General features: G+C 46.5%; 1 protein-coding gene across 1 annotated transcript; it reads left to right on the top strand.

Moving 5' to 3' along the window:
- The first annotated feature begins 1,151 nt into the window (after nt 1-1,151).
- On the top strand, nt 1,152-22,828 carry NOP53 (NOP53 ribosome biogenesis factor). The gene is made up of 13 exons (XM_088477072.1): nt 1,152-1,437; nt 2,609-2,673; nt 3,161-3,242; nt 5,018-5,214; nt 5,312-5,382; nt 6,221-6,316; nt 7,256-7,360; nt 8,293-8,451; nt 11,757-11,932; nt 13,067-13,133; nt 13,282-13,358; nt 13,776-13,832; nt 22,250-22,828. The coding sequence occupies exons 1-13, from the start codon at nt 1,172-1,174 to the stop codon at nt 22,254-22,256; spliced, it is 1,425 nt and encodes a 474-aa protein (XP_088333198.1). The 5' UTR covers nt 1,152-1,171; the 3' UTR covers nt 22,257-22,828.
- Nucleotides 22,829-24,909: the final 2,081 nt, after the last annotated feature.

Raw genomic sequence — 24,909 nt, 5'->3', positions numbered from 1 at the left:
TTTGAGGCCATGGAGATCCACTGGGGGGAGGAGCTGGGACCATGTAGATACACGGGGTGGGGGGAGCTGAGACCATGGAAATTCATGGGGGGGGGCTGGGACCATGTAAATCCACAGGGGTGGAGGAGCTGAGGCCATGGAGAGCCACGGGGGGTAGGTGGAGCTAAGGGAGGCCATGGAGAGACACGGTGGGAGCTGAGGCTATGGAGAGTCACAGGAGGGAGTGGAGAAGCTGAGGATGCTTGAGAGACATAGGGGGAAGCTGATCCAGCTGGAGAGACAAGGTGGGATAAGATAGCAGAAGAGACTTGGGGGTGAAGGGCTGGAGATATTCCACAATTACACAATGGGAAGGCAATGTGCGCACTCCTGCTGCTGTGGAATTACACCTCCCAGCATGCCCTGCCAGTTTTGTTGCTAGCCTGCTAGGGCAAGCTAAAACGGAAGAGCATAATGGTGCATACACAAGGTCAGATTTTTCTTCAGATCTGAACGATAGCGATTTCAAAATTTGTTCAATCGTTCATATCTGTAGGAAAATCTGACATATCTGAACTATGAACGATGCGCGTTCCCGATGGTCAGCTAACGATATCTGACTTCTGATGTGTTTTTGCAGTCAGTTTTGGACGATTTCAGTCATTTTAATACAGTAAAAGATTGTTTGTAGTTCAAATCGTTTGCAAAATCGTTCATCTGACCGTGTGTATGCGCCATTAAACCCCTTTTATCTATTCCCATGCGAAAACGGTAGAGCTTATTTCCCCTTCTTGCTAGGGACCTGGAAGTGACGTGAGGGCGGAAGTGCAGTTCCTGCCCATGACGGCCAGCTAAACAAGTACTTTGTACCAACTTAAACAAGTTTGTTGTCTGCTCACTACGCTTCGGGCACGGTGGCTCGCCCCATGGTTATATTCCCACTCTACGCCCACTTGGATGGTAGGGAATGACGTAGAACACTGGCTGATGACGTCAGGGTCCTCTCCGTGAAGGGGATTTAGACATCACCATGCTTACAACTGGCAGATCATACAGATGTGAAATACTAGCTGGAGTGCCACGTGTTTCCTAAGGAATGACGTTGGGCAGTAACTGATGACGTCAGAGCACATCTACGGAAGGGGACCTATCCACTACCGACTACTTCTCCTCCTCCGTCCGTGGCGTCGTCATGCTGAGGAGCGATGACGTATTTCCGGCGTTAGTTACGCCCCTCCGGCAGAAGATGGCGGCATCCAGCGGACGCGGCGTGGCGGCTGGGCAGCAGCAGCAGGAGGACTTTCTGGGGTTCTCTCCGCTGTCCAAGTGCGGCAAGAAGGCGGCCCCGAAGCGGAAGCGTGTGAACAGGAACAAGAAGAAGAACTGGAGATGGCACAGCGATGTCCGAGACGTGGAGGAGTTCCTGGACGACGTGCGGTTGCAGGAGAGGACGGCGGGGTGAGAGCGCCATAGGCCACAGGCTGCGGGACCAAGGGGGTGCTGTGTGCGGACTGTGGGAAGGGACAGATTGGGTATTCTGGGTGAGGGGCGCAGGCTGTGGGGGGGACTGATGGGTGCCTTGTGTGTGGGGGGGGGGGGGCACAGTTTCCAGGAGGTGATAGGCTGCAGTAGGGAAGAGGGGTGCCCCTTGGTGGGGCTAAAGACTTTGGGAGGGGAGTGGTGTTTTTTATTTAGGGGTATAGGTAAGTCGGATTTATTTTATTACCGGTTACCTATATAGCACATACATATTCTGCAGTGCTTTTATATTTGTCCAATCGCGTCAGCGCCTGGCCCAGTGGAGCTTGCAATCGCTAAAATCGAAAAAAAAACAAAAAACCCCCCAATACTTACACACGGCATGCTGATGGACTGTATCCTGGTGCTGCAATCCCAAGAGCAGTTGGGCTCCCAGCTCCAGAATACCGACCGCTGGTATGTCGAAGGTAAGTATTGGGGGGAGGGTTAGGTTTAGGCACTAAGGAAAGGGAGAGTTAGGGTAGGGTGAGCATACTGACCAACAAGTGTCTGCATGTTAACCCTGTCGGGATTCTGACCACGGGATCCCGACTGTTGGCATAACATACCCATCCCCTTACCATCTATATTCCCTACCTCACGTGCACACTAGGGTTAAATTTTGTTGGGGGCCAATTAATGTACCAGTATATTTTGAAAACCCATGCAAGCACAGGGAGAATATACAAACTACACACAGGGCTGGATGTAATAAACTTTAAAGCTATTGTAGCAGTGATCAGACTGCAATGCCCTATATAGATACTATTCGTACGATGAAGCACCCACAGATCAGTCCCCCTACGCTTAAGGATGACTTGACATGGGGTCATTGGTGCGATCATTAGGAGAGGTTCATGGGTTGCTGCGAGGCTGTTTTTAGACTGATCCTCATGCTTACACTTTGGGGCCAGTTAAATTCACAGCGATGTCAACACGATTTCTAGTTGCTCTAATTACCATTGACTACGGTAGATGGTTTTCTCTGGTTTTCCTGCACACGTCTGTGGTGAATGCAGTAAAATCAAGAGATGGGTGGTCATGTAGGGGACTGTGGCCATTGCGGAGAATTTAATCTTCTTTTTGACCGACATTTGGTTGTTTCCTACAGGGGGCTGCTGGCAGAGAAGGAGGATGAAAGCCTGTTCTTTGTGGACACTGCAAAGCCTGTAAAAGGTGAGCACTCATCTGCCTGATTATAGCGCACACTGGTACGTCATTATGGCCACTGATACGTTTACTTTGTATCTCCTTATATATTGGACCAATATCTAATCAAGCAACACATAATTGCTTTATAATCAACCACAGCAATTAAAAGTATTGAAACACATTGCATGCATCCTATGGCACAGTGATGTCGACACCCTGCTGTAGCTATGTATTTTGGGAACCTGGCAAACTAACCTTGGCAACTGGCTGTATTAGAAGGATGAGTGACACTGGACTGTATGGTTATATGGCACACTACTACAACTGGGGTTTAATGGGATTAATCTTTCCATTATGGTGAGGCTAGTATCTTTCACGTAACTGGTATATAGCTGGTACTGAGTGTATTCGACTGCAGAGCTTTTTACAGCTTCCTGATATCGGCTATACAGGGCTGGCTGCATGTTTGTGGAACTGATGCATGGACTATAACAGATTTGTTTTTTACCAGATGTTAAGATAAAGAAACGCAGTAAACCTCTGAAAATAGACCTCATTCTACAGCTGGATTCCAAAGTTCCTCCACCCAAAGAGTGAGTACTGCGATAATGTCAAATAAAGACTTTATAAAGACCCTAGCAGTTGCTATAATCTGTTCTTTTACCCCTTTCACGCAGAAAAGCAAATCCGAGCCTGGTAATTTGCAGATCAATGTGGTTTTTACCAGGGTTGAAGTCCTGGGAATTGCAACCTGGGTTGATCCTTTCACATAGAAGAAATACCCTGGTTAATCTGCAAATTACCGGGCCCAAATGCTTGACCTGGGAATTTGCTATTCTGTGTGACAGGGAGTTGGGACTCATTAAGGTAGACACACAAACATTGCTTGTGTTATATTTTGACATTCAGATTAAAAAAAGCTTAAACACACAGAAGTGATGATGCATAGCTTTCTCCTTAGTCTCTGATCCAGCACTGATGATAAAGTCACAAACTGGTTCTAATGTGTCTCTTGGGACTCTGCTACTGTTCTCCTCTGTTATTGTGCAGTATATCCACACCGGATTATCTCCTCCACTTCTGCGGCATGGTCATTACTTTGAATGAATGAGAGCATATCCTTATTAGTTTTTCATCTGAACCCCCACAGAATGTTAATGCCACTTCAGAGTCTGCTTTCTCCTATACTTTGGAAAGGGTCCCTTTATTTCTAAGGTGAATTATATAGTGTGCTGCCTATTATCAGCTTAGCTTTCTATGTAAATAGTTTCTAGCTAAGACTTCCTGTAGTCCTTCCTATAGTTGCAATTTAACACTTGTATGTGTGTACAATATGAACATTTATACTCCTAGAGCAGAGGTTCCCAAATGTGGTCCTCAAGGCACTCAAACAGCTCAGGTATTAGAGATATCCATGGTTGAGCATAGGTGGTTAAATCAAATTGACTGAGGTACTAATTAAGCTTCCTGGATATCCTTAAAACCTGGTCTGTTAGACTGCCTTGAGGACTGAGTTTTGGAACCTCTGTCCTAGAGATTGAACCTTCTAACTAGAATTGTATCTGTTAGTGGAGTTGCTGTAATTTGCTATATTTAATTCCTTGTTCCAAATCTCCAAACAACAACTTTATTCAAAATTTCTGTGACGTCTTGTTTCTGGACCGGTGCTACAACTCTGCAGACTGTCAGATGCTGCTGCAATCTGTGCACTGTCCATCATGTTGGGTGCTATGAAACATACATTGTGGTTTATGTTAATAACCACCTAGCTCCCGGAATGCAAACATTGCCATCTGGAGACAAAGCTAGCTAAATTTGTAACGGCAATTTACCATTTCCTTTAGGAGCGTCCACTTTCCACTAATAAAACATGTCTATAAATAAGTTTGTACACCTGCATGTTTGTATATATATGTGTGTGTGTGTGTATATATATATATATTTTCTCAGTGTTGCTTGTGTATTGCTTTTTATTTGCCGATAAGTGTTACATAACTGTATCTGATAGCGTGTGTCTTGGCATTTCCAAGATGTTAAGGCTTTTTTTTTGGTCTGACATTTTGGCACATGGTCCGACACAACCCAAAATTCCTCATAAAAGGACGCTCCCACTAATCTCTCTGAATACTTTGAAGCTTGGTTATAACTTTCCTGTGCAGTAGGTGGCAGTGTCTAATCACTTTCTAGTTCACTAAAGTTAAGTTTTGTTTTTTTTAACAATTTGGTATACTTTCCTGCACAGTTTGTTCTCCTGTCCTTCTGCTCCCTTGTGTATATTAGAAACTGACAGCTGTAAAAGCCAATAGGAAAAAGCTACAAATTGTGTTTAGGACTTGCTGTTCCCCTCACGTTATTCCTGTCCACACAGCATTACTTCTCACCAAGTGCCCAATGGAAGGAAACTGAAGCGGAAGAGAGAACGAGAGGAAAGACTGGAGAAGAGGGGCATTCTGCCCCGGCCAGAGAGGCTTCTCCGGGCCCAGTTAAACAAAACTAAGTCCACCTGCAAAGACGAAGCCAACAATAACCCATCCCGGGGCTTCTATGATCTCTGGGCAGAGATGAGTAAGTGGCCTCGTAGTGATTGTGTAATGTATTCACCGGGCAACCGCTGACAATTCTGGGCATCATGTTGGACTGTGTTCACTTTTCTCGCCTGCAGACCCATTGGATTCAGCACTGGAAGGAAAAGACCAGTGGTATTTGGAACAGACCAAGAAGAGCCGGGTCAAGGTCAGTCTGGGGTCTAAGGAAAATGGGACAAGTGGATGAAAAATGTTTTAAATATGGAACCTCTTGTTTATTTGCACCCATTGCCGTCATTGTGAAGGCAGACGTTGTTTCGGGCGACCCTAACATTCAAGTGGGTGATGTCTTTCCATTCATCAGGAGCTGACATGATGTAGGCATTGAAAAAGTTCACTGGGGATATATTTACTAAAGTGCAGGTTTTTAGAAGTGTTTGCTATGGGCAACATCTCCAGTCAGATTCTACTTATCATTTATCTAGCACTTTCTTTGAAGAAAATAGCTAGAATTTAATTGGTTGTTATGGGCAACATCTCAGTTTCTAAAAACCCTCACTTTAGTAAATATACCTCCTGGTGTCTACTAAATGGACAAGCCACAGTAATATTGCTTGTGTGGTGTAGATGGGTGCTTCGATTCCAGCTTTAGGGAGGTATTCAATTAGCTGCCGGCCAAAATCCCCTCAGCATGGGGAAAGGCTATTCAATTAGCCTTTTTTCCTGCGCCAAAAAATCGGGGCTCGCAGGCAGAAACACATTCCGCTATAAACTGCCGAATCAATGGGGTTTCTCCCCCACACGCGAGTCTGATTTTTTTTTTTTGTCTTTTAACGACTGCAGGGACTCGCACGTTGTGTAATCCCCGCCAATTGAATAGCTCTGGCACGGTAATTGGCCACGTGGGTTAATTAAATACCCCCCTTAGTGTTTGTACCACGTCCAGTAACTGTAAGAAATGTAAAAATCTTCTGTAAAATGGCTCTTCTCCTCTGACATCTTAATTGGCCTTTGAGCGCATCTCCTAACCACCGTCTTCTCTACAGCGTCCTGAGAAACTGAAGGAGAAACCATCGCAGCTGCCGGCTGTTGAGGTTCCTGCCCCCGGAGCCTCCTACAACCCCACATATGAATCGCATCAGGTTAGTGATGTGCAGACTCGTACATGCCATCGGAGCCATGACTGTTTTTTTTGTGGGTTGTTTTTTTTAAGAGATTTTTGTTTGGAATCCACCAGTGACTTCATACCTTGCCTGGTGACTACTTCAGATACTGGCAGCACTAATTACACAGCCACATTTCCTGAGCTATTGAATAGAACTATAGAAAATTATGTAGAAAAGCAGAAGATGGTTATTGCTCTACCGTGTAGGATCCGCTATTGTAATAGAAAGAGTAGCGCTTATAGGCCCTTATAGCCACAACAGGTAATTCCACTTCTGTATTGTCCTCTCACAATCATGTAAACAGATGAGAATCTTAAGGTGCATACACACGATTTTTTTGAACGATTTAACTATAACGGCGTCGCAATCGTTCCAAAACGAACGATTATCGTTTATGCACGTTCACGTTTGTAGTTCAGTCAGACTGGCCAACTGAACAATTTTCAATAGAAGTTGCAACATTTTTCCTTCAACACACAGAAAATCGTTTATTATGTAAAGTAAAACAAACTACTTTGTAAAACTATTTTCGTTCACTTTTTCAAGGGAAAAACTGAACGAAAATCGTTCATTACTTCGTGTGTGTACGCACCTTTAAACTAACTTTAAGTTACTTTTCTTCTGATGGCACCTTTGGAATGAATTGGGGCTAATGATGTCTGTTACCCTGGGAGTTCTGTATAATTATTCTTTCTACTGTTACCTAATTCTCGATCTTCTTCCATGTAACGTAGCCTTCGTTATGGCAGGCTCCTCATGCAAGGTCACATTGTTTTCCCATCAAGTCCTGTTGTGGCCGGTTCCTGATTTGGTCCCCAAGGTTATCTTCCCTCCTGATTGTAGAAATGTATCTTATTATTCCTGAGCTAGAAAGCCAATGTAAGTATGAGTTCTGATTTTGTGATGTTTCTCCAGGCACTGCTCCTCCGAGCTCATGAGCTGGAACTAAAGACTGTGAAGGAAGAGGAAAAACTAGAGCGACAAGTGAAGTTACCCCCAAGGGCTGAACTTCCCACAGAGGTTTGTTTCCACCCGGGTCATCCTCATAAGGCAAAATAACACCTTTACTTGCAGACAATGTTACTGGAGGTAGTAAGAGGATGTCGCCTAACTCACTTTGTTTTATTTTGCTACTGTCCTTTTTATGGTGTTTTTATTTATTCTATTTTTTTTGCATTCATAGTCATTGTCCAACAATGTAAATGTGTACATTTGATGGCAGAGTTTAAGGGGGAGGATGTCGCAGTGAAAATAGAGTGGTGGTGTATTCCAAAGCCTCACTGCTCACTACAAACTACGTGATAGACCAGTCGTAGCAAGGAAACTGCAAAACTATAAATCTGTGATAACAGCCTGGAAAAAACCACTAAGATGTGTAGTAACCAGTTCCTTTTAGCCTGCCACAGTGATCTATGTAAAGAATGCACTTTTTTTATTTTTTATTAATGGGTTTGCTTTTTTAAATTCTAAATGCACTACCTTGGCCAATGAGAACTTATATTTTTTAGTTCAACATTGCTTCTTTCCAAGCAAATGTATTAAAATAGATTTTGTATGCTTCTGTAAGAGCTGAATGTAATTTGAAACTAACTATATAAACACAGTCCAAAAAAATAATCAAAATCAGACATGACCAGTAGCTGCACAAGCCTAAATGGTGTTTGGTAACCTGCAGGGCCGTTGTAGTGCCAGCCCGTCGTTACCTGGTAAGAGGTCATTAGCAGTAAGCAGGGTACATAACTTGGTTTCATTAAATCTAAAATGCTAACGTACCACTCCTGCAGACCAGAGAAATGTCTTAGCGAGCTGAATTACAATGCCCAGTTATCTCCATCATGAAAAGAGAGAACCCAAAAGCTGGTTCCAGGACATATGGAGAATGAACAGCCACTAATCCTGATGTGGGATGAGCAAAATGATGGACCGTTCTGTCTGCTGTCTTCTACTAACAGGAGAGCAAACTCCAGGAGCTGTGTGAGGGGCTGGTGGAGGAGTCTGACCATGAAGGGTCCGGAGAGGAGGAGCGTGAGGAGCAGAAATCCGTGTCCCTGCCTCAGAGAGAGCGGAAGACGGAGCGGCAGAGAAAAAAGGAGAAAGAAGCCAAATTTCTCGTGAGTGTTGGCTTAAACTTTTCGCATGTCCTATAATCTCCCTTTCCCCAAAAAACGGTCAAGTTGAGTGGTGTTTTTTTTTAAATTTTTTTTTTAATGTAATTAAAATTGATTAGTGGTTTTAAAAATCTATTTAAATATTTTATTGAAAAATAAAATTTTGCTATGGGCTTGTCTCTTTGGCCTGTGTCCATATGCCCCCATTGTAAAATGACTTCCCACCCCCATTGATAATAACTCCCACCATTAGCCCCTCCACCCCCAGTGAAATTGTTTTTGGACCCCACTCTCAGTGGCCAACATTTATTTTTTATTTTTTTTACTTTTTTAAAATAAAAAAAACGTCAGAGCGCTCCAGAATGCCGTTTGCACACCATTTTGGGGCGCAAATTCGGCAATAATGGCGGCCAGTCTGCTGTCTGACTGCAGGTGGGATGGACGAGTAGGCAGAAATCCATTATGCATGTGCAGAACAGATCACCTCCTCAAAAGCCGGGGTTATGGGGTGGCGCGGTCGCATGTGATGCAACAGTGTCAGCTGTCTGCAGTGTCATACATCCACTACAGTTGAGTGGTTAAAACTTGAGGTGCGTACACACAAGACTATTTTCTCCCCTAAGGAAATCGTCCCGTCTCCCCCCGGCAGCGGTGTGCTCAGTGTTAACGATACTGAGCACACGCACTGAACGAAATCAAGAACTATTTTGTTCAATGCTGGGCTCCCTCCCTCATCCCCGAACATGTTCAATCTGACAATATCGTCTGGTTGGACAGGAGGTTCGGGCGATGAATGGCAACTACAAACGGGAGCGCGCATTTATTATCGTTCATCGTTTTGGGGCTGAAACTGGACGATTTTTTGTATGACTGAACCATAACGACGACGTTCTCTTTCAGTCGTCCAAAAAATCGTCCCATGTGTACGCACCATTACTGTTCAATGTTCTCATTGTTTTTTTTTTTGTTAAGCTGCATGGTGACTGCAGCATTAGTATAATCATTGATTATTATAGACCCGGCATTCATTGTGGCTTCTTCTGATCAAGTGTCTCCCAGGATTTTAGTTTTGCCAACTCCATTATACATGCTGACGGTTATTGGCTATCTGTTACAGAGATGCTTTGTTTTATTTTTCACTTGTCTGTCCACTATTGGCAATTATTCTGGTTTGGAGATAGATTTCTACCACTGTTTCCTCGGACAGATGCTTTCTGTATGTGACATAAACATCTTTTTATTAGATGTTCCTTACCTGGATCTCAGTCCTAATGATTTTTCCCTATGCCGTGAGAGACTGTTTTCCCAGTTAAATGTCGCCTTTCAAATTTGTGTGACCTTCCCTGTAGAGTTAAGAAGCGATGCCCTTCTCAGGATATAAATCTGTGCCTGGTAATTCTGTGCCAGCTGGGCACGAAGCCAGACACGGCTTAAGTCCACCCCTGTGTGATTCCTTTCACTACTCAATCAGCTGTCAAGGTGCTCTGACACAATGTAACTAATTCTGCATCACATTTTATGTGCAGGGATTGTAGAGAACTTCAGCTTAACATTTTTTTATAGTTTTAAAAGCTCTGCTTAGCCTCTTGAAACTAGAAGGAAAGTGCTAGGTCAAAGCGTAACGGCTGGAGGCTCCCACTAGTTCCATGGAAGGATTGTTCCAGATACGTGTAATGTGACCGTGTCTGGGAGGTTGACGTTCCATTCTGTTGACTCTACTAAAATGTTACAATGGTGGGTAAAAAAGTAAAACCCTAAAGTACAAACATTGGAGCGTATCTAGCATATAATGCAATTAGCTTTGCAATTAGCGCTCCTGTTACACGCTAATCAAAAGAGGTGGAGCGCCTATTAAATAGATATTGGGGGGTATTTATGGAGCAACCCGGTGCTTATGATCATGTTTATGGCCAATACTTAAAAGGGCTATTCTTTAACTAGCAAGACACTACTAGTAAAAGCATTGCCCTCTTAAAAATCGGGCATAAACACGATCAGAAGCGTCGGGTGCTTCGTACACAGACCCCTCTTTGTTCCTCTACAGGTGACTTGACTATTGCTTTGTACACGCTCTCCTGCAGTTTTCACTAGTGTTTAGCATTATCTTGCCCTTAGTTCTGGATTACAGCCATGTACTTAGATCCAAGGTTTTTTTTGTGCTGTTGTGGCTTGTATTCATGGCAAAAAAAATGTACAACTTTTTTTCAGGATAGAAATTAAAAATAGGAACCTAAAGATAAGCCTGAAAGTTGGAACAGTGCATTTTAGTAAAAGTTGCAGTGGGGTGGGGGGGCCTGTAGAAATGATGGACATTTCCTCTGGAAGGGTCCGTGAGCAGTCTTGATGCTGCAGAAGTAAGGAAATGCAGAGCAAAGCAGCAGTTTGAGCTACGACACTTATCTGTGGATGGACTCAATGTCCCCCCTTTTCTGTTTGAACTTTTATATTGATCATTTTTGGCTATTGCTTGTCAGCCCTAGGTCTGCTGACCCTGCCCTGTGATGAGACCCATCCTTGCGCTGTGAGAATTCTCTGCCTTGCTGGCAGGAATGTGATGCGAATAATGGGTACCCTGGGGATTTGGTGTGTTCCCCATCCCTGGGGTCTGAGGGCAGCACTTGATGTGGTCACTATTGTCATGCCTGGTGGTAGAGAGTGCGTTTGTTTTACATAGAGATGCAGCCTGTAACAACTTATCTTCACCAGAGTTTACGTTTGGTGGAGGAACATTATAGACTGTTGTTTGCTTATTTGGATGCTGAGTTTGGCTCTATGGTGCTTTCTCCTATCCCCTATCTACATAGTCTGGGACGATGGGCAGCAGCAAACTTGCCAATGGGGCAGCTTGTATTCACGTAATGGAGCATACACCCGGTCAGATTGTCAGATGAACGATATTTGACTGCATTAAAATGAATGGAATCTGACTGCAAACACCTCATATGTCCGATATCGTTATCTGACCATCGGGAATGTTCATCGTTCAGACATGACACATTCTCCTTCAGATATGAACAATTTTTTAAAATCGTTATCGTTCAGATCTGAAGAAAAATCTGACAGTGTGTATGCACCATAAGTGTAACGTATGGAAAAAATGCTGATGCCTTACCATTTACAGGAGGGCGGTACACATCTTCGCTGCTAATAAATCTCTCCAATTACAAGGCTACCGGTGTTGGGCCATTCACAGGCCCTTCATTGGCTGAGGGTGTATTGTGTAGGAACCACCATTTTCAGTATTCTTGTGACTTGATTGTATTGGTCGGGAAGAAGGGGTCATGGTGATTTCCCTGTCCGTTCCCCAGAAAGCTCGGCAAGAAGCAGAGAAGACTGAGAGACTGCGACGCCAGGGACTATTCCAGCTGAGGTCACTGCACTCTATGGTGAAATCTAGGCAAGCGGAGCTCTTACAGCGCAAGAAGCTCCGGGAGGAGAAACGCAAAGCACAGGACCTGCAGCCGCGGAGGCTGGGCCGCCTAAAGTGAGTCAAATGAATGGGCTGTTTGGCATTTGGAACACCACGCACACACTGATCACTGATTGGAGGGTTTTCATTGGTGTGGGGTTTTTATTTATTTTTTTTGAAGACCTCTGTAGAACATTGAGAATTGTCAATTGTGTGTAGAGGACTTAGCATAGTTTCTGGACTCTGCCCTGTGACGAGATGCATCCTTGCGCTGCGAGAATTTTCAGCATTGCATGCTGGGAATGTGATGACACCATTGGGTGCCCTGGGGCTGTGGTGTGTTAACCCACTTTGGGGTCTGAGGGCAGAGGACAGATTAAACTGTATACAATCGAGAAGCCGGCTGCCAGAATCCCGACAGCCGGCTTCCCGACTGCTTATCCGGCGTGGGATAAAATGACCGACGTCTATATCTAGCCGCCTGTCATTTTCCCGATGCCGGGAGACCGGCGCCTGGCATCCCGATCGAAGGGATGTCGGGCGCCGCGAGCAAACAGCTGTGGGGGGGGGACTTCGGGTTAGGCACCCCCCGGGAGGGTTAGGTTTAGGCTAGGGGGAGGGAGGGTTAGTGTTAGGCACCCCCGGGGGGGACATAGGGTCAGGCACCCCCCCCCCCTCTCGGGGTACTTAAGTTTAGGCAGCGGGGAAGGGGGGGGGTTAGGGTTAGGCACCCTTAAGGAGGGTTAGGGGGGTTAGGTTAGATTAGTTGATGCTTACCTTATCACGATCGGGATTTCCAGCGCTGTTGTGCTTCTACTGCCGGGCTCTACTGTTTTGTCAGGCTGCCGCTGCCAGGATTCGAACTCCCGGCCATGCGGCAGCCCGGATGTCATACCGATTCCAATTAAACGGCACATTGCGTGGTGTCCCCGTGTTCTTGTTGATCTTCATGTGCAACACTGTTTTCCCCAACATACGGGTGTACAGGTCACTGCCGCTGTAAGATAACATTCTTCCTGAAATAAACTGTGCTGCGGTGAGCTTTCTGATTGGCTGCAGATCTTTATTATTGCCCACTGAACTGGGGAAATGGGCAAGCAAAGGAAAATCAAATGCGATAATGTGCTAGCACCCTAACTTGCTTTAGAGATTGTGTAGTAATGTATCGCTCTATAACGTACACTCCTATAACTCCCTCTTCATTCTAAGGTATAAGGAGCCGGCTATAGATCTTCAGCTGAGCGACGAACTGACAGATTCATTGAGAAAACTAAAGGTAAGTTCTATATACAACCGTGGACTTGAGGATGAGGCTGAAGGAATGTTTTTGAGAGCAACTGATGGGTCTGTAGCTTATAGAATATTACACCTAATGTGAGTTATTCATTATAACTTTTCACCTGAACATTTTATTTATCTAATAGCCTGAAGGGAGCGTTGCCAGAGACCGGTTTAAGAGTTTCCAGAAGAGAAGTCTCATAGAGCCAAGAGAGCGTGCAAAGTGAGTACTGTGAATGGGGGCTGGCCGCTTCTCCTGGTGGTCTAATCCGAACGACTGCTGACACTTTGTTCTCATGACCCAAAATCACAGGTGTAACCAGGGAGGAGTAGCATGTGATATTATCATTCTCCCTTTGGAAGTCCCCTCTCGTTATATGGTTTGATTCTGCATTTATAGACCTAGGTGTATATTGCCATTTTTTTATTTATTTTTTGCTAAATTTGGAAGGGATAGAAAGTGACACAGACTTGCTGCTTTTCTTAAAGCTGCCCAGTTCCTTATTACATCCACAAATGTCTGGCTTTTTTTTTTTCTATTCATTTATTTCATCAAAGATTTTGCATAATAAATGGAATGGTGTGTTCATTAGGTTTACATGGAGTGGTGAAAGCTGACCACTTTCTGTTCTTTGTGTAGGTTCAAGAGGAGGCTGAAGGTGAAGTATGTGGAGAAGAGGGCTTTCCGAGAGATCACGTAAGTCCTTTCTATTAAGATGATCATAGTTCTACAGTGTTGGAGCAAGGCTCACACATTGCTTACTGGATGGGGACATCCAGCAGTCTGATGTGAAGTCTCTTCCTTTTTATTGCTATAGGACTCTGGGGTTTTAACCCACAGAAACACATCAAATTCTATTGCTTATCCTTCTCCTTCAGTGTTCCATTGCAGCCTTTACAATGGGTTACGTCCCTTCTAAGTGTATCGGTACATAAACAACATAGCTGGGATTATACCTGATGCAAATCCTAGCCTTCCCCGGTATCTTAAGCTAGCTACACACTGTCTCATTTTTATTGATCGGAACGAGAAACTGAGCAAAATTGCCAGCCCCAATATCTGTGCTACACATTATGCTATTTATTTTAAAGAAGCTACCGATTTCTACTTCAGGGTCCATAGGGGGTCCACAGGGTTGACCTTGGGGTATAGGTTGGGAACCAAATCCGGGCACCACGCAGTTAAAGCTTTTAGCTCCCAGGATGCACTGGGTCCACTCTCCCTATAACCCCACCCCCAAGCCAGAGGCACCTCAGTTTCAGTTGGTGCCCGGCCGGAGTCGGGTCACCGTTAGCGCAGGGGGAGCTGATTAGCAGCCCCTAAGCTTATTTTATTTTTTTAGGGACAAAGTTTTTTCCATGGACTTTGGACTCTTCAGAGCGGCAGCGTCGGACTGTCCATAGGACGTCTAAGCTGCCGCTCCGTCACCCCGCTGGCGCTGAGACGCCAGTACAGATCTGGGGATCTCAGCGGGACCCCAGAGTCTGTACTAGCCGGACTCTGTGGGCGCCCAGGACTGCTGCCGGATCCACGGGGAGCAGGTAAGGTCGCGGATCACCGCTTGCGGTGATCCGCGCATTTCAAATGCAGTCCTGTGCCTCCGGTCTCAGGGGACAGACCGGAGGCGCCGGCAGTGGCGGCGGGCCCCCCATACCCCTTGTGTCCACTAGACCACCAGGGACTTAACGATCGGTGCAGGGAGCCGGCGTCCCGGGGGTTAATAGCCGGCCAGGTGAGGCAGCCTTCCCTGTTACAGCGGCTCCTCAGCTCAGCGCGCCTTTCAGTATCCATAGTCTGGCGTCGCTGAGCTGCTTCCTCCGCGGGCCACGCTTCCTCTGAGGTCTCCAGCGGCCATTTTATCTCTGTGGTGCAGCAGAAATCTCTCAGGATGGCAGTTGGTCCAGTCCCCCTGCGTACCTCACCATCAGGTCAGTGTACACAGCGCTGTAGCCTTCCCAGACACTGAATCTGGGCAGTTGAATGCAGTGTAATAGTGCAGTATATGACATGTTTATGTATATATGTGTATATCTGCATTGTATGTGACTTATGCTAGTGCTGACTGTCTGTACTTTATTCTCTAACCTGTCAGTGTATATCTATCCCTTTTCTTTATCTGCCCTAATACAGCTGTACTTAGGGTGGTTCTGAGACCTCACATTTATATACTTGTTAATATTTGTGTGGTTTGTCACATACTGTTGCGTGCTGCACGTTGCCATATTTTAGATGGAACTGTGTGTTGCATACGCTGAAAATGGGTCCCTGCAGCTAATTTTTGGCATCAGTCAGGACCAGTATAGTGCTGCTTAATATTTCTGCCAAGATTGGTCAGATATGTCTGACCAGGAGATAGAGCGTTATACTGCACCCATTTTTACTATCCTGCAAGTCATGTGCTGCAGGTGTTAGTGCGGAGGATTTGACTCATAAAGGGTTCTGTATGTGGCGTCATCTGGTGCCGGCCTCTTTCACGACCCCCTTGGGCGGTTTGTTTTCTCGGGATCCTCTCAATTGCGGATCGCCGGGCGGGCCCCATTGTTGTACCTCACTTGGGGTTACTTCACCATACTGCCCTTTTCATCTCAGGGTATCTCGCAGCTTCTTGCACTCTTCCCCTGTGACACAGACTACCGCTCCCTGCAGGGGTTTTTCGCAGTATATGAATTCCCCCTGGTGCCACAATAGTCTGTCATTCCCCTTGCAGGGATTGCCACAACAGCCACCCTGGGTGGATGTCGTTTTCTACGAAACGCTAATTGGCGTGGTTGACGCCCTGTGGTTACTTCCCAGTTGGCTCTGCCGTGAACTGGGTACTGTTCGGGGCTCTTTCCCTCTTACACGGGGGGAAGCCTATTTCAGGTATTATTATCCCTGCTTTAGGGCTGGTAGCAGGTCCATTCTGGTTAGAGTGAATGTTGACCTGCACCTGTATCATACACCCTCAGTATTGCGTGCCTTCGGGTTACCTGTTGCTGACTAGCGGGTGGATCGCATAGCGGGACTCTGGCTGTTGCCAGATAGGAGGTGTTACAACAGTGTTTGGCCTCCTGTCCCAAATTCCCTGAGGGTCATCACGAGCCCCTTCTGGGGGGGATGGGCGTGTTACTCGTCTGATTACAGACGTTACTACGCCTCCCATTCCTGCGTGGTCGGATTCTTCGGATCCGTAGGTGGTAACTCTGCCTGAAATCAGTATACTTGCTTTCAGGAGTTGTTACCCATCCTACCATGGCTATAGCATGGTTGGTTAATACTATTGCATATTGGGTTGATGCATTTGTAACGTTTTTTCCCCTCCAACACGTCGGGGGTTCAAATGTATTTGGTCGCTCACGTAATATATGCAGTTGTCATAGGTGGAAATGCCTATATTGGATACCAGTCTCCTAACTTTCAGAGTTCCGGCTGCGACTGTATCCTCCGTAATACCCTATGGCTGCGCTCTGGGAATGCAGAGGTGCAGATACCATCTTTAGGGTTGATATTGTTTGGTCCTGACCTTGACAAGATTGTAGTAACATTGGCAGTATTACTAACGACAAGTTTACCGCTTTCAGCTATGCCCACTACAAGGCCTCAGACTAAGTCTGTTAAGTCTTTTTTGTCCTCTGGGTCAGCCTAAAGGTCTGTTTCTTCGTAGACTGTCGGCATCTACAAGGGCCGACATATCCAGTACCGAGCAGGCCTGGACTGCCAGCCGATCCTGCTTCTGAACCTACGGATATCTCTTCAGCCTGACGGGACAGGCCTACAACTGGGAGATACCGATTTTCTCAGTTCGCCCGGTACTAGTGTCAAGTTGCCGCGGCTACGTGGGTAGGAGGGTACGCCCTCTTTGCTCAGGCGGCCTCTTTACAAGGGCCTTACAGATCCAGAAAGCTATGCAGTTGTTGCGGTAAGCGGAGCTAATTAGGCCATCCCCACTATCTCAGTGAGGGACTGGTTGTTCTGCTTTCTTTCTGGTGCGGTGGCTGAATGGTCCTCTTTGGCCTATTCTCTGTCTCAATTCCCTGAACCAGTTCCTAAAGCTACCTGGGCTCAGGAGGAAATCCCTATGCTCCATCATACGATGTTTGGAACCTGGGGACTTTAGGGTATCACTGGATATACAGGACGCGTGCCTACGGGTACTTACAGAGACCTTTCCTCAGCATGGGCTGAGGTTTGCTGTATCACAGCAACACTTACAATTTTTCGGGCTCTGCCTGTTGGGACTGTCCTCAGCCCCACAGGGGTTTACCAGCGTTTTGGATTTTCTGACAGTTCTTCTGTTCAGTATATCCCAATGCTCCTGTACCTGGACGGCCTCCTGCTCTTAGCGGGATCACCGGGGTACTTTACGGCCAGGTCAGGATGACTGTGGCTTCTTCAGGGTGCAGACGTTTAATCAACGGGGAAAAAGTCCTCCCTGCATCCCTCTCTGGGTATTCTTCATCTAGGATCCCTGCTGGATTCTCAGAATCTGAGAATTCTTCTGGCGTAAGACGGAATCTCCACTCTTCCATTAGGAGTACATGGTTGTCTGCGCAGTCGACAGATGTCTTTACACTCTGGGATGCATGGTGGAATGGGCTCAGTTCCATTCCAGGCCTTTCTATAATTGGCTCATCTCCAGATGGAACGAGTTTTTTCTGTCGGATAACTGTTCAAACGATGATGCTCTCTCCGGAGGCAAGTCGGTCCCTGTCCGGGTGGCTATGGCCATCTCGTCCAGGGTTTTCTTTGCTATGGACAGTGTCTGGATCGAATCCTTTTCAGTGCAGTTGGACGTCTGTCGATTCCACCCTGTCAATTAACTTACTCTGGCATAACTCTTGTTTCCCGGTGAACCTGAAAAGGTTCAGTCCGACAGGGTCAGGACAGTGGCTTCCTTTTTAGCAACACTGTTCGTTGGGTGGCAATGACAGGTATGTCACATATTCGGACATAGTCCGAGGGTCTCCTCCCGACCATCTCGGCAGCGTTCATTTCAGGAGCTCTCCATTGGGAAGCGGGAGTCCTCAGCCGTCACGACGTGCATCCCGGGGACTAGTCTCTTCCCCAAGAGAGGTTTCATCTCCTGGTGAGCAGGGGGGGCCCCCCTGAGGTGACCCTCATGGCCTTCTGACTTTATCACACTATGGTGTTACAGTCCAGCTCTGGGGATTCTGAAGCAACCTTCAGCGACTCTTTGTCAGTGAAGTGGTCCTACCACTTTGTGTACCTGTGTTCTCCGGTCTCCCTTCTTCCTCGAGGTCTTTGGAAGTGTTTTCAATCGAGACGGAGATGCTTTCCTGCTGGTGGCTCCTGATTGCCCCAGATGTCAGGGGTACTTGGATCTTCGGAGTCTCTACATCGATACTCCATCCCTGATGCTTCACTGCCCGGACCTGTTGTCTCGGGGTCCTTGGTTTTGCCTTGGACCTGGGTCGTTTGTCTTTGACTGTGTCCTTACAGTGGTCTTACGGCTTCCCTGGCTTTGTCATCGTTGGAATGATTAGAGCACATGGATCAGCTTTTGCTGGGACCTACCACAAACTGTGGCAGCCATAAATCTTATGGTATTGTACCTGTCAATACAATCCTCCGGTGTCCAGGATTTCCAGATATTCTGGCATTCCTTCCGGCTGGCTTGGGTTTCACACTTGGCCTGGTCTTCCTGACAGTGCGGATCTCTACACTGTCAGTATGGTTAAGATATGGAATTGCTCCACTCTGGTATCCAGTTCATCCTTTGGAGTGTTTTCTTGATTATGCCTCCATTTGTCCTCCCTAGGGACTCCTTGGGAGTAAGTAGTGGTTCTTCGTTACCTCCGGGGACAGTCAATGGAACCGCTGGTTGTGATAGCCATTACATGGTCTATTGCTTAGGCTCTCTCTTTCTCTCAGGGTGTTTATATCAACCAGGAGAGTGTCTGAATTGGGAGCGTTCTCATGTGGCTCCCTCTTCTGGAGGGCATCATGTCAGGGTGGGAGTTGCTCTCGCCCTGTGTTTCTTCTTAGTGGTTTTTAGGTTCCATATTATTCTGGAACTTATGGTACGGCCATTCTGTCCCCAGTCCTCTTGGCTGGTGTGGCCTCATTGACTGTGGTCTGGCCTCTTTGGATTTATGTGATCCGTTCAGGTTCCTTACGGAAATCGGACTCCTTATTGGTGGTCTGAGATTTCTGGTTTTCATAGGAAAGGATGGCCGGCCTATAACCAAATGTTGGCTGGATGGCCTCGTAGGTCTTCCTCAGGGGCCTACCCATGGGTAGGCCTTCCTGTTGTTGATGCTTGTTTTTTCTCGGGCCATGTGACCCTCGTGTGCGGCTCGCTGTGGCGCCTCGGCTGTTTTGCCTTACTAGGTGGCCACGTGGTCTTCTGTCCACACCTTTTTAAGGTTCTAGGCATTGGTTTCCTTTGCCTCTCAGGATGCTTCCTTTTTGGCGACGGATTCTCCTCTCAGCACAGGAGCGTCCCCACCCTTGGTTGAACTGCTTTGGGACATCCCCAAGGTCAACCCTGTGGACCCCCTATGGACCCTGAAGTAGAAAACAAGAGATATGGTAAGAACTTACCTTTGTTATCTCTGTTTCTACGAAGTCCATAGGGTCCACAGGGCGCCCGCCCTGACGCACCTGGCTTCATATGGGCTGTGTGGCTGGTCACCGGTTTTCCGTCTCCCATTTCTGTGAGTATGGTTGAGTGTTCCAGTTTTCTCTCTCTTTTTCTCTCCTCCTCCGGCCTTTGGCTACTTACAAACTGAGGTGCCTCTGGCTTGGGGGTGGGGTTATAGGGAGAGTGGACCCAGTGCATCCTGGGAGCTAAAAGCTTTAACTGCGTGGTGCCCGGATTTGGTTCCCAACCTATACCCCAAGGTCAACCCTGTGGACCCTATGGACTTCGTAGAAACAGAGATAACAAAGGTAAGTTCTTACCATATCTCTTGTTTTTCCGCCACACATTTTGCATATGTACGCCCACAAGGAGGGTGACCTAGTGACAGGAGAACATGGGAAATATCAGCAGATTATCGGAAATGCACGCACACTGCTCGATATTGGGCTATTGAGGCTGAGATTTTCATTCTTGGCCGATCGGATAATCGAAAATGCGTTTGTGGGCCTTTTTGTTGGCGAAACGCTAAGAGGATCGTTCATACACACTATACAATAAATCATGCTGATCACCCGATTATTGGCAAATCGACCCAATAATTGTCTAGTCTGTAGTAGCTTAACTGTCTCACAGCTAGGTAGGTTAGGTAGCAGTGTGTTCTCCTGTAGTGCAGGGGGCCAACCTCCTCAGTCCTGGTGTTGCATCCACTGATCCTGAGTCATGGCGGACTTTCTTTCCTGCTGCCTTCAGGAACAGAACTGTCTGACAGCGTGCCTATACCGAACAATCGGTGCTCTGAGCATGATCAAAAGTCTGTCGCTTGCAGAACCTTTTTATTGCACGGATACCCACGCACCATAAATGTCCAACTATGTCCATAAAATCTCAGGATGGAGTGTTGGCAGCTGCCAGTTCATTTTGAAGATGGCAACATTTTTATTTCTATATAACTGTAATGGGTGGCGTTCAAATTCTGCGGTTTTGGAATCCGTATGTAGTTTGACCTATCACATTGATGCATCTCTTAAGGTGGGTACACACTACATGTATATCTGCAGATCAAGTGATGGTCGTCCATACACACTGAAAGACCATCTGGTTGCGGGTGTGATGCCATGGGGCGGTTCTGCTGGGTTGGCCTGGGGGGGGGTCCCTTGCCCTGTATTTGTTCCATAGGAGTGTTAGGGACCTGCCTGATAGAGGTTACCTGGACGCGGTGGGCAGGCCCATAATTATGGCCATTATTATGCTAAGAACCTCTTGAATGCAATTTAGCATTAATAATATTAGGTTCAGCATAGTTAGTGTGCACTTGCATCTGTCCTATGTTTTGTAACATGACCATAAACAAAAATGGACAAAAGCCCCTGCCATCCTCCTGTTCAGGGCCGTAAAGAGCTGGACCGGGCCCTGGGGAAAAGGTGTGGCCTAATTGCGTAAGGCATGGTCACGACCCTAGGGGGAGGGGTGCTTTTCCTGTGCAGCTTTGTGCTGGGGAGGGGGTTGCTGTGAGCCCTACAGCCCTGTGCAAATCCAGGGGGGCGCAATCAATTTGATCGCACCCCATCCCAGTTATGTTGTTGTGCTTCTCAGGTTTAGTGAGGAAGAGCACCAATTGCACAAGCACCTGTAGAAATTGCAGAAAAAGCCTTTTCTTTGACAAGAATTACAATCATTGAGGAAAACAAGTTATCATTCCAAAGAGCAACTTGTGTAAATGGGATGCTGACCATGGCCCATCCTTTGTGGAAAAAACGGAACCTGTGCTTCTCCAGGGAAAGTTCTCTCGTTCAAGAGGATGGAAACTTACAATTTGAGGGGAAGCTCAAGGCCAATCGCATCTGAGGTGCTGACCCAGACAGGGAGTCTGTGCCTGGAGCTGCTGTGCCCCATTCCTCATCCTGACTTGGCATAGGTTGCGTTTGCTCAATCTTCCGCCATATCTGCCAAATGTGGTGATTCTATAAGCATTACAGATCACCCAGGGGGGGGAATGTGATCCCTGTTCATCTCTCCTTGGGTGACATGGCAGTCGCCAGATCAGGTAGGTAGACCAGAGAGACTGCAGAATCTGCATAGGCGGTGGATTTAACTTGTAAGTGGTATGAGGGTGTCCCACAGTGGGTGCATCAGACAAGGGGAGGGGGGGGGGGGGTTGGAGGTGTAGAGCATGCTGCTACCACTCTAGAGATCAGCTGGGGCTGTTTTGTATGTATACAAAAATAAAAGACACAAGTCCTTGGGTTCACCACCTATGCAAAACCTCAGGGGAACCTTTGGGGATGAGCAGCAAGAGGTTAGGGCGAAGGTACTTTGCTTTCCCACAACTATCTACTACAGGTGTTGTACTGCTTATCTATCTCTGAATTAAAATGACCTCTTCCCATGTCGTGACAAATGTATAACCAAGCTCCACTGAGTTAGTGACTTACACACTTACAACTGCAGCATTTTTCTTTCCCTTTCAAACTGTGCCTATTAACCAGTCACATGAAACACTAAATGGCATTTCCATGTTCTCTTCCCTCAGGTTGTAGTTTGGGGCATTGGGCCCTTACCTGGAATTACATATTTATTTTGGATGTCCGTTTTCCCTGGAAAGTTCTTGTTCTAGTTGCCAACAGGACTGAAAGGAGACTGCGTCCTCTCCGGCAAGTTTCACCTTCTGTCCCTTGTGTCTCTGGGATTAGCGAGGTTCATTAGATCTCTGACACCAATTTACATGTTAATCCAAATTAAATTATTTTGCTTGAGACTTTGTTACTGCAACATGTGTCTTCAAGCGGATGACGGCACATTCCATTTCAGGTGGCGATTTATCCAACCAAACCAATGTTTCTGCACCTTTTTGTGGGACTGTAAATAGGCCCTTTGCCTGCCCAGGGAAGAGTGGGTGATTCCCAGTGCCTGGGCTTTGACATCTACAGTGGTTGAAATGGATGATGGCAAATATTCCGTCTACATGAGCTCAGATTGTGCTACCAGTTCATGGAACTCTGCTGTGTTCTTCGGAGAGTGGTGGACCCTTTTCCTATGGATAAGTTTGATGGCATAGTACCTGTTCTACACTATGGTAGTATAAAAAATAAACTTTATTTTTCTGAGCAAATTTATTGTAGAAATTTCTTTAATATGGTTCAGTGACCTCTTGTATGGAATACTATCATTCGATCTCACAGGGCTTTACATTTAGTATCAAAAACATCTGTATGGTGGTGATACTGAGACCAAAGGTGCCTGTCAGTCTTTATAAGAGGTGGTGTAGATGAAGAGCAGCAAACCTAGGACTGACAGAAGGTGGACACCGAGAACCAAAACCTGAAGGAGGCCTTGTTTTCCTTTTTGAATTTGCAGTGCTTCAAATCTTTACCACTTTGGTCATTGCGGTGCAAGGAATTAAATCCTAAAAGATGTTCAAATAGATTAAGGAGAGTTTTCAAGCCTCATGCTCAGTTGCATAAGAGTTGAAAGACCTGGGATCGGTACTTTTAGAGCATGCTTTCATCATTGGAAGGGGGGATGTAGTTTGGAAGCCGACGGTCTAAATCCCGACCGCCGGCTTCCAGATGTTCTAATCCTGGCGTGTTACTAATGACAGGCGTCTAAATCTAGACTCTTGTCATTAACCAGACGCTGGAAGGCCAGCATCCCGATCGAAGTGATGCCGGGCGCGGACAGCCGTGGGGGGGGGGACGGGACTTAGGGTTAGACTGGGAGGTTAGGGCTAGGCTAGGGGATGGGAGGGCAAGGCACTTAAGTTTAGGTGGTGGGGGATTAGGGCTAGGTACTTGGGGGGAGGTTAGGGTTAGGCACCCCTAAGGGAGGGTTAGGGGAGGGAATTAGGTTAGCGATACTTGCCTTAGGGACGATCGGCATATTCATCCTTGCCGGGCTGCTGCTGTCTGGCGGTAATACCTACTACACCCATTGGAAGATGCAAGTGCTGAGGAAGAGATTATATCACTGCGAGGGTTTGGGGCCAGTGGACAGGTAGAAGAGTGGGGGAACAGGGTAGCTAATAGTAAGCAGGTGCATCATAGGAGAGGCCGAAGTGTGAGGTGCTTGGACTGAGAAGCCTGAGCAGAGATGAGAGAGAGGCAGTGTCTGGAGTGTTCCAGTAGGATAGTAAGTAGCAGCGCAAGTTGTCAGAAGTGAGTCTTTTTTTTTTTTTTTCTCATTAGTTGTCTACACTGCGCGGAGAGATTGTATAGGCAATGGCTGGGGGCCTGGTCCACACTGTGCGGAGGGGAAAGTAAGTGACTTGAGGTGCAGTGGAAAGTTGTAGAAAATAAGTAGTCCAGATACTTCAGTGGGTATGAAGGGGAATGCAGAGGTGCCATCATGAGTACAAGAGTGGATTCACTTACCAAGTAGTATGGGGGCAGAAAGTTTGTATAACTGGAGTGTGAAGTTGCTAAGGATAATGTTGATATGAGGGATCCAACATAAGAAATTAAAGAAAGAAGTTGCTTTTATTATCCCCCTGGATCACCCCAGCAGAGAAGAGCTGAAACTCCTGGACCATATATATGAGTGAAAGAACACTGTGTGTCCAGTGTCCTGCTTGTGGTAAAGTGGAAAATGCTATGTACAAGGACCACAGATGTGTCTAATTGTAAACTTTGTCTTGGTTATTGCCAGAAGGTTGTGGTGGTTTGAGTATTGGATATCCTAGATTGCGGCTAAGGGCGAACAGCTGTAGCTCTTCTGAAACTACACAACCCAGCATTCCCTGCTACAGTTTTGCCATTAAGACATGCTAAAACTGTTGTAGAGCATGCTGGGATGTGTAGTTCCATGGCAGCTGTAAGGCTGCATGTTGAATACCACTGGCCTAGACTTATTTAGGGACACGTTCAGCCCTCCCACCCCAGCTTCTCACCATTCACACTTCAGGATACCTGTGTGTTACGGGTCACCTCTTTGAGGCTTGCTGGAATGGAAAGCTCTGCTGGGACAATCTGAATGAGCTTCTGGGCTGATGTGTGGATGACCAGGACTCTGAGATTTAGCACCAGCTGCTGGCAGTAGGAGGGTTGATGGGTAGAAGACAAGATTGTGAGGTTTAAAAGGTCTTATTGTATGCAAACATACAGTCAGGTGCATAAATATTGTGACTGACAGAATTTTCATATTTTGGCCTCTATTCACCACCACAATGGCTTTGAAATGAAACAAACAAGATGTGCT

This window comes from Taudactylus pleione, unplaced genomic scaffold (genome assembly GCF_031769625.1).
Source record: "Taudactylus pleione unplaced genomic scaffold, aTauple2 ptg000199l, whole genome shotgun sequence".
Lineage (NCBI taxonomy): Eukaryota > Metazoa > Chordata > Amphibia > Anura > Myobatrachidae > Taudactylus > Taudactylus pleione.
Note: the sequence above shows the minus strand (reverse complement) of the source record. Positions and strands in the feature narration are given on the sequence as shown.

Coding starts and splice junctions, on each gene's coding strand:
- NOP53 (XM_088477072.1), top strand. CDS start 1,172: ATGCTGAGGAGCGATGACGTATTTCCGGCGTTAGTTACGCCCCTCCGG. Junction 5,383..6,220: donor CCAAGAAGAGCCGGGTCAAG/GTCAGTCTGGGG, acceptor TCTTCTCTACAG/CGTCCTGAGAAACTGAAGGA. Junction 13,134..13,281: donor ATTCATTGAGAAAACTAAAG/GTAAGTTCTATA, acceptor TTTATCTAATAG/CCTGAAGGGAGCGTTGCCAG.